This window comes from Mchenga conophoros, linkage group LG5, assembly GCF_057382185.1.
Source record: "Mchenga conophoros isolate Kocher_MC1m ecotype Shallow Benthic linkage group LG5, M_conophoros_male_GT1.1, whole genome shotgun sequence".
NCBI lineage: Eukaryota > Metazoa > Chordata > Actinopteri > Cichliformes > Cichlidae > Mchenga > Mchenga conophoros.
In genome coordinates this window covers 4,087,160-4,096,327 of record NC_140530.1, presented here as the reverse complement: position 1 = coordinate 4,096,327, position 9,168 = coordinate 4,087,160, and the positions used below count along the sequence as shown (strand labels likewise).

Below are 9,168 nucleotides of genomic sequence, written 5' to 3'. Positions count from 1 at the left end.
TTCACCATATTTCCCCGTTATCATGCTAGCTTTCCCATTTCACACAGCATCTGTAGCTCACGCTTGCCCTCTCCCTAGAGACTCTGATATCAGCCAGAGTAGAGGCCAGTGGCATATGTGATTGATGACCCAGAGAATCTAAAAGAGAGATGGACAGATTCCTTTTATCAGGTCTGAGATCTGACTAGATTAAAACGCAGTTCTACATCACCTCCTCCCCCTTTTTGGCATTCCCCTAGCATCCACAATCCCTTGTCAGTCACCTCACTTGATGACTGAAAGTTTGTCCCATCCCCTTCTCTGACCTCTCATCATGCCTCTCTGCTCAAAGGGAAGGGGTGTGCATATGGCAGATTGTGCAAGACTTTAAACAGTCACTTCTAATTGAGTTGAGGTCTGCAAGACAAGTCTCATAGGAGCATTCCTCACACCATTTGTACAAAGCCGCCTGGTTAAAGGGAAAAAAAGCATGAAATATGTTGAAACATGAATCACAAGCCAGCTTCTGCAACTCCCAATTTTTTCACAATCAACCTGTGAAAAAAATGTGCAGATTGAAGAAGGGAAAATCTTGTGTGCTGATTAAAAGAAAAGAGACAATCACCCTCATTCACGGGCATGCAGCTGCCTCATTGTCAGACGGCAGAGTGGGAGATTTTTGTAGAGGTGCTGAAAAGACGCCTCAGTGAAAAGGACCTGCGTTTGTTTTTCAGATGCCTTAATGACTATATGTGATTAACACAAATTATCTCACTTATCGCAGCTCAACAGGCTTTCATAGACAATCTCTGGGTGCATTCTCCACAGTGCTGCTTAACATGCATTTAATCAGACTCAGCAATGACCGGATCGCTCATTCTCAGTTTTAGATTATCATTTAAAAGAATACAGAATTATGGAGTCGCAGAATGTACACCTTAAAACATCAGAGAACATCTGTTCATGTGACCCACACAGCTAAAAATAGGTCCAACATAGACTGTAAAAAGAGACTGGACATTACCGTTTCCCATATTTTCCACTTTGTTGTTGATTCTTTTTTTAAATAGCTTGTAATTGTTCTGACTAATGAGACTGATGGTCCTCCAGTTTAAACCAGGAAAAAGAGAAAAAGGTTTAAAAAGCAGTGTACTTCCTGGAAAAATGTAATTTTTAGTGTGTTTTAGTAAAACTGAATGCTGAAACAAACAGCACCCAGCTGTCACACAAAGACGCTGTTATATAATTTGCACAGTCTTAGGTTTTGTTCTTCCATCTGGCAGACACAAGGTTGCAATCAAATACATTACAAAAGGATAAATGCTATTTAACACGCCACAGTTAAATCCTCCTTTCGCGTAGCTTGATTTGACTCGGCATGGCCCTTAACATCAGCATTTTATATTAAAGAATCTCAAAATGCAGCAGCACAACTCTTGTCAGTCAAATAAATTAATAAATAAACAGAGAATATTCATACTTGTCATACTAACAAACCACCCTGCTCGATCACAGACTTGTCTCATCTTTTTACTCTTGACAGTCATATCATTACAGCAGTCATTATAACATTAAGATTATTGTAGCAGTGAAATATGCAATGATCTTTTTCATTTAGCTAGATGTATCGCTTTTCCATTGAAGGTGGCAAAGCTCACCATTGTCCGTCACTCGTGTGTTTTTAACAGTTTCTATACAACCCTGCAGTTCTTCAGCACAGAGGAGTGAGATGCACACACTTGTTGGTAGGGCACATTCATTTGTATCCTGGACTTTTCATTCAATTTGTTGGCAATAATATGAAAATATATAATATAAAATAATGTATTAGCACCACTGAGAGTCTGTTCTTTAGCCTGGACCACAGAGAATTTCTAAACATGCCATTATATGAGGTCCCAATTCCAAATCCTTTCCAATCAACATCTGTTAGTGAGTTTATAGATTTTGTTTTTAATCATCCAATCACACTGAACCTGCAGAGCCATCTGTGAGGTGAGCCAACCAGCTTACGTTTAAGCTGCTGCTGTCTCTCTGGACCAACCGCAATGTGACCCTGTGACCTCTGCAGGCACAGAGAGGTCAACAAGTCACAGACGACAGTCCGGAACTCACTGTGGGGGCCTTTTTTACCCTGATGAGGGTTGCATGGTTATAGAGTGCTTGTTGGTCTTCAGAGAAATGTAAAACTGCCCTAGAGAAAACAGAGGATGGAGATGAAAAAAATATGTTTTGTTCTGCAGCTGAAAGAAAAAGAAAACAGACGAACGCGCTCGGACAGGAGGTCAGTGAGTGCAAAATCTCTGTCAAACATGGGAAAATTTTTATCTGCTGAATGACTATGAAACTACATTAGATTAACTTCAAATGCTGTAATCTAATGTGGGGGTGAAGCACCATTTCTTTCCCTCTCTTCATATGTACTGGGGCATTATTGTGGAACGCTGGGACACATAAAGTGTCTATTGTGTTGTATATGGTATATATTGTAGTATATATATATTATACCATGATGTAAACATTTGCACATTTTAACAAACAGGAGAGTTATGGTTCGAGCCAGCCTCAAGTGGACATTAGAGGAACTGATGTAGAGGACATAAGCCATAAATTACTCAGAGTGTAGCCCTGATAAATGGGGTTGCGCGAGGAACGGCATCCAAAATAAAATCTTTGCCAAATCAAGCATGTGGATCATAAAGATTGAGATTTTCATACCGTATCGGTTGGGGCCCACATTAGCAATGACCACCTTCAGTGCTGCTGACCAAAAGTCAGAAGAGTGGAGGTGAGAGCAGTGGCTTTAAATGTTGGGACTATGATGGGTTAAGGGAGAGAGCTGGCTGATATGGTGAAGAGAAGGAAGGTTTTTGTTGTGTGTGTGAGACACAAGAACAGAATGATCACAGCAAGAGTGAACAGGAAGATTTTCAAGATTTCAGTGAGAGCTGCTAGCATGTATGGTTTAAAGATGGTGGCACTGACACAAAGACATAAAGCAGAGCCGGAGGTGGTGGGGCTGAAGATGTTAAGGTGTTCCCTGGGAGTGACCAGGATGGACAAGATCAGAAATCGATACATATCAGAGGGACAGCTCAGATTGGGAGCATTAGAGACAAAATTAAGGTTGCGTTGCAGAAGCAAGATAAAGGACATTTTGGTCAAAAGTAGAATATGATGGAAGGCAACAGGGAGAATTCATGCATGTGGTGAAGGGGGCATGCAGAGGTGCAGGTGTGTGACCCTTAAAGGGAGCAGCTGAAAAAATAGTGCTTATAATGCTTAAGAGAAGATTTGACTTTAAACATATCTATCTATCTATCTATCTATCTATCTATCTATCTATCTATCTATCTATCTATCTATCTATCTATCTATCTATCGATCGATCGATCGATCGATCGATCGATCGATCGATCGATATAGATTAGGGCTGAACGATATATCGCATTTGCGATAATATCGCGACATGATCAAGTGCAATTTTCTAACCGCAAAGGCTGCGATTATACTCTGGACATGTCCAAATTCATGGGCTGCATCCTCCTGAGGCCGCATTTGTAGACCGATTACGTCACAGCGACGCGCCGAAGGCTGTCCAAATTACTACCATATCGCAGAATTCATAGCGCGGCCCAGCCAAACTCCAGTTTCCAACAATGGCGGCCGCTACTAAGTTTTAAAATTACTCATACTAATCTTTCAGGGTCACAAAATAAACTTTTAAAATATTTTCAGGCGAGAAAGTAGTTGTGTAAACATCAAATATCTGCTCGGTTTATCAAGATATCCCATATTTGCAAAAGTGCTTCGACGTTTTCAGAGGCGTCTGCTACCCACCAGCTCGACAGCTAGCCGGGAGCTCGAGGGTTACTGATGCGGCCGAGAACGGCACAACTCCCGGCACATCATTTTCAGATCACCGCGGAGTTTCGCTCCTCGGGTTAAACGTAATATATAAGTCACTTAGACAACCTAAAAATGTTATTGTTGGGCTTTTTTCAGTGTTTTGTTTGTTCGTGAGTAAATCGGTTTGGCTGAGATTAAAGTTATTAGATTAGATAAAATAAAACTTTATTAATCCCCCGGGTGGGTTCCTCCTTGGTTTTCACACAGCTGACTAAACGTCAAACAGAAAACTGATTAAACAGAAGTATGAGACAGTCGAGAATTTACACCAGTGTCTGGTTATATTTTAGATAGCAAGAAGCAGACGGCCGAGTTTATTAAACTCCACCGAGACAGCGGTGACGCTAATCAGAACTAGACCGTCCAATTTCACGCCTTTAAACTTTAAAGGCGTGTTTGTGTGTGTGTTTATACAATTGCTATTATGTTTGCACTTTATGTGTAATGTTACTGACTGCAGAGATCAGTAAGATGTGTGTATTTTTTATTTATTAGTTTTATTTATTTAATATTATTTTTTAATTGAATGACTGTCTAGTAGTTCACAGATGTCGAAAAACTGAGTGTGGTAAAGCCACTGATTTTGTTTATGTATATTTCTGCAATCTGCACATTGTACTGACTTTCATTTTAATGTTTACACCAGGGTTCCTTGTCAGCACTTTATGCTCAGATGTTTGTAAGCTAAAAATAAACTATTGTGTATGTTCAAATATACTGTTGTGATTGAAGAAGTTAAATAAAAATGTCAGTCATCAATTCATGCATCACCTCATGTCATCATAACAGAGGTCTGTCTTCCAGGAAAGAACAGTTTAAAATTAATGTAATATAGTATTGGCCATACTATATGATGTATTGCTTGTCTTTGTTTAATAATACAGAAGACAAAGACCTTAAAAAATAATCGCATATCACATCGCAATCGCAATATTGGGGCAAAAAATCGCAATTAGATTATTTTCCATAATCGTTCAGCCCTAATATAGATATAGATATAGATATCTATATATAGATATCTATATATAGATATATAAGAGCCATTTTGATGCTAGGAGCATGTCACTCCAGTTTGACATTTCAGTAACGAGCCGGATATGCGGATGCTGTTGTTGGTAGGTTGGGTGAAATATGTTTGAGGCAGTATGAATTGTGTTTGCTACTTCATTGAAAGACAATGGAGGACAAGATGTTGTGTGTAGTGTCACCCACGTGCTTCTGCATCACTATTGTCTGCCCTTCTTCAGACAGAGACAGAGGGGCGAAACGAGGGGGATGTGGGTGGGAAGACGAGGAGGTGGTGGTTGACTGCTGTGAGTGTGTATGTGCATGTGTGTGAGTGCGCTTGCAGGGAAAAGCACAGACGGCTCGTGGTAATTTGACGTGTGTCCCTTGGGATGTTTGATGGATTAATGCTAAGCAGCTCCCTCTTCCAAAGCACCACCTGATCTTTGGGGCTCGTGGGCCATGTATAAAAGACTGCAGAGTGCTGAGCTCAGCTAGTCCAGACATCTCTCTCTCTCTCTTTCTCTGTATGTGTGCCTCTGTCTCACCCTCACCACTTTCTGTCTTCCTCTCCATCCACTCTGTGCTATGCTCTGTCTTTGCTGCTCTTTTCTCTTTCTCTTTTGGCGTTGAATAATTTCCAAAAAGATTTTTTTCCAGCATCCTCAGCTGATTGGCCTTTCCAAGAAGGCCACCTGGAAGCGTAGTTTTTCTTATTTTTCCTGTTCAACTGCGTGTTTGCGTTTTATTCTAGGAGGTTTAGATCACTTTTTCATCAGGGGAAAATAAAAATGCCACGCTCCTTTTTGGTGAAACTGCCAAAGATTCACGATTTCTCCTCTTCCAACCACTACTATCATCATCAACATCAGCAGCAGGAGCAGCACTGGGATGACTCTTACACCGTGACACATGCCATCACTGAGTCATCCACCAACTTGGCCGTGCATCTGAGTGAAAACAGTGAGTAAATGTCTCTCTGAGTTGCGTTTTCTACTTTGCTGTGTAGGTTGTGGACTGATTTGTCTGCACAAAGTGTTTCACATGGTTTTCCTCACAAGGAGGAAGAGGCAAAAAATTATTCCTCAAACAAATAATAAACAGGGATTTATACACAAAGGGGCTACGTCGTGCTTCCTATATAATCACTTTTGGAAACCCCCAAAACCCTACAGCCAGTGCTCACCCACCTACTTCAAATGGCTCTGGACTTTTGTTTTCTAACTCGGCAGATGCTAAATAGTATTCAGGTCATGCTGGCTAAATCGGCTTAATACTCAGACCAGATCACACAGTAGCCTTTGGCTTTAATACTATTGTGTACGTGAATGATGAGCCGTGCACGCGCGGAGACACTGATGCAGACATTTCTCAGGTCCAACAAGAAAATAAAGATAAAAACTCAGACGAAAGCAGATAGCCACGTGGGATTGTCGTGTCCTTAGATGGTGCCGTTGCCCTTGACTCTCCTCTTATCACCCCCCCCCACCTGCCCATTCATCTCTCCATCTCTCTCCATCTGATCCTGCAGGATGTTGGATAGCCAGAGGGAGTAGGATTGCAGCAACACAATCCATATGTGGAGCAGTGAGAGGTTATGGAACAGGGTTTTTAGAGGATGGGTATTGACTGGAAAATAGAGAGTGCTGCAGGTAATTCAATAAAGTGAAACTTGAGCTGTGCACTGGCAGAGGAGATTTTCACCTGTGGGATTTCTACAGAGGCTGGGTGTGAGAACAATATGTTGTGTGTTTAGATTTAAGAAATAAAAAAGTATTCTTTGAGTGGATTTACCCCCTCCCCCCTTTTCACCCACAACCAACATCACAGTTGAATAATTTGTCCTCAGATTTAGGATGCCAGCTGTCTGCTTCCCTTTGTGTTCCATTTTGTGTGTGTTTGTGTGTGTTTGTGTGTGTGGCAACATACCACTGACTGCTGCTAAGATCAGAACCCCCACCAACCCCCACCATACCCACAAAACACTCTCCAACCCTCCCTTCCCTCTTTGCCAAATTGCAGACCCCCACCTGTCACTCAGTCTCCCCATTACCATACTCATGAACACTCTCACAAACATCACAGATGGGGAATGATCTGATTAAAACGATTTAGTGATTGAGGGGATTCACTGCATAGATGCTCTGTTTTGATCATCCCTCTCCACCCGTTCCTTCTTCCAAAACACATTTAGACAGATTGCTGCTGCTGCAGCTGCAGCACTCTGACAAGAAGGTCCAGGCTGGCTTGCACTATACGTGCCTGACTCTTGATTCAGAGTCAGCACATTGTGTTTTCATTTATTTAACTTTGTGATTGCTCTCAATGGAGCCACTGAGAATATCGACTGAATCAGAAAGGTGCATCACAGATTCATTAATATTTCAGTCTTAGAGCTTGCTAAAGCTGGCACTTACAAATAGTTTCCTGAATAGATTTCATATTGAGGTTGGGGTAAGAAGGCACTTTTCTTTTCCATGTAGTAATTCTAGAGTCTATATTAAATATGTATTTTCTTTCCCAGGGTACATCCAGGATTACATCATCCCGTCAGTGTTTAAGCGCACAAAGGAGTCAAGTCATGAGCAGACTGGGCTCACAGCAGGGCCCCTGTACTCCCCAGGGGGCAGCAGCGGGGAAGAGTTCTCTGACCACGACATGGAAGATCCGGACAGCCCCGTTTCTAGCACCACAGTTGAGTCGGACGGCAGTAGCCCTGAAACGGAGGCGTGCACAATCAGTGGCTTTCTCATCTCTGATGGTCGCTCGTGCCGGAGGCCTAAACAGAGATGTTCTCACATGGAAGGGAGCCATTTGGACAGCAGCGAGGGAAGCAGCTCAACAGATAGCAGCCCCGCCAAAGGGGAATCCAAAGGACGTCACGTGTGCAGCGAGTGTGGCAAGTCGTACGCCACATCCTCCAATCTGAGTAGGCACAAGCAGACTCACCGAAGTCTGGACAGCCAGCAGGCCAGGAAATGTCCTACCTGCCACAAAGTTTATGTGTCTATGCCGGCTCTGGCCATGCACATGCTGACCCATGACATGAAGCACGAGTGCAAGGTGTGTGGCAAAGCTTTCAGCCGGCCTTGGCTCCTGCAGGGTCACATGAGGTCTCACACTGGGGAGAAACCGTTTGCCTGCGCTCACTGTGGCAAAGCCTTTGCTGACCGCTCCAATCTGCGTGCCCACATGCAGACGCACTCAGCGTTCAAACACTACTCCTGCAAACGTTGTCGTAAAAGCTTCGCGCTCAAATCCTACCTGAACAAGCATTACGAGTCGGCCTGCTTCAAAGGGCAGTCAACAGAGGGTGACTGCAGCTCTGAGGACTGAAAGGAAAATCCTTTCTTCTTTATATGTTTTTTTTCTAGTTCAAATATCTAAGTCAGACGACGGCTCGCGACTTCTCAGACTTTTCAAATGCATGTATCAAAATCCTGCCTTTTGACATAAGCAATAACCTCACAGTAAATTCTTCAGGAAACATGTAGAAAATTTCATAAAAAATCTCAGTGTTGATTACAAATGCAAAATATTTTATATTCTTTTTATAAATTGCAATAATTTACACATCACTATCATTTGATATATCACCAAGCTCTTAATTTATCTCAGATGGCTTGGTTACTTGCATAATGTATTTGCATATTTATTAACTTATTTAACTATTTATTTGCCAATTTGAAGATTATTTATTTATTATGGGTTAATGTATTTGTCAATTTAACATGTTTAAGAAGCCAGGTGCTGGATTTGATGAGAACAAAAGCCAAAGTATACTCTGATATAGTATATTTGCCTGTCTGATCGATTTGGTGATGACAATAAAAACCAGTGAGTAACTTCCCTTTGCTCATGTCTGTGGGTATATGCAAATACAAAACATGTGTTATGGCGAATGGGATGAGCCGTGTGGAGGAATTAAATCCAAGCGCAGGCACTCATGGAGGTGTGAGGGAGAGTTACTGTAAAAATAAAACACAAGGTGAAAATGTGAAACAGAACTAAAGATAACCTGAACTGGGAAAAACTAAACTACTAAACATGAACATGGGTGAGCGGAGGAACATGAAGTTAGATAGCAGGGAGAACAAACGGATGAAACTGATTGACAGACAGACCAGCAACTAGCACGCGAGCAGACACGACTTAAATACACACAGAAGAACACAGGGAGATTACACACAGGTGGTGAACACAGCTGGAAGTAATTGACAAGATGAGACAGGGGAAGCAAACTGAATACACTCACATGAGACATGGACCTACACA

General features: G+C 42.0%; 1 protein-coding gene across 2 annotated transcripts; it reads left to right on the top strand.

Moving 5' to 3' along the window:
- The first annotated feature begins 5,248 nt into the window (after positions 1–5,248).
- LOC146573601 (transcriptional repressor scratch 1-like) lies at positions 5,249–8,725 on the top strand. 2 transcript variants are annotated; one of them, XM_085275496.1, is made up of 3 exons: positions 5,723–5,856; positions 6,425–6,545; positions 7,418–8,725. In XM_085275496.1, the coding sequence occupies exons 2-3, from the start codon at positions 6,512–6,514 to the stop codon at positions 8,227–8,229; spliced, it is 846 nt and encodes a 281-aa protein (XP_085131622.1). In that variant the 5' UTR covers positions 5,723–5,856; positions 6,425–6,511; the 3' UTR covers positions 8,230–8,725. The 2 variants fall into 2 exon arrangements, with proteins under 2 accessions (XP_085131621.1, XP_085131622.1); XM_085275495.1 differs by lacking the exon at positions 6,425–6,545 and having other exon boundaries at positions 5,249–5,856.
- The last annotated feature ends 443 nt before the right edge of the window (positions 8,726–9,168 follow it).

Excerpts from the sequence above, each read along its gene's own strand:
- LOC146573601 (XM_085275495.1), top strand. The coding sequence starts at position 5,685 with ATGCCACGCTCCTTTTTGGTGAAACTGCCAAAGATTCACGATTTCTCC. Across the intron at positions 5,857-7,417 it reads CGTGCATCTGAGTGAAAACA|GGTACATCCAGGATTACATC; the intron begins GTGAGTAAATGT and ends TTTCTTTCCCAG.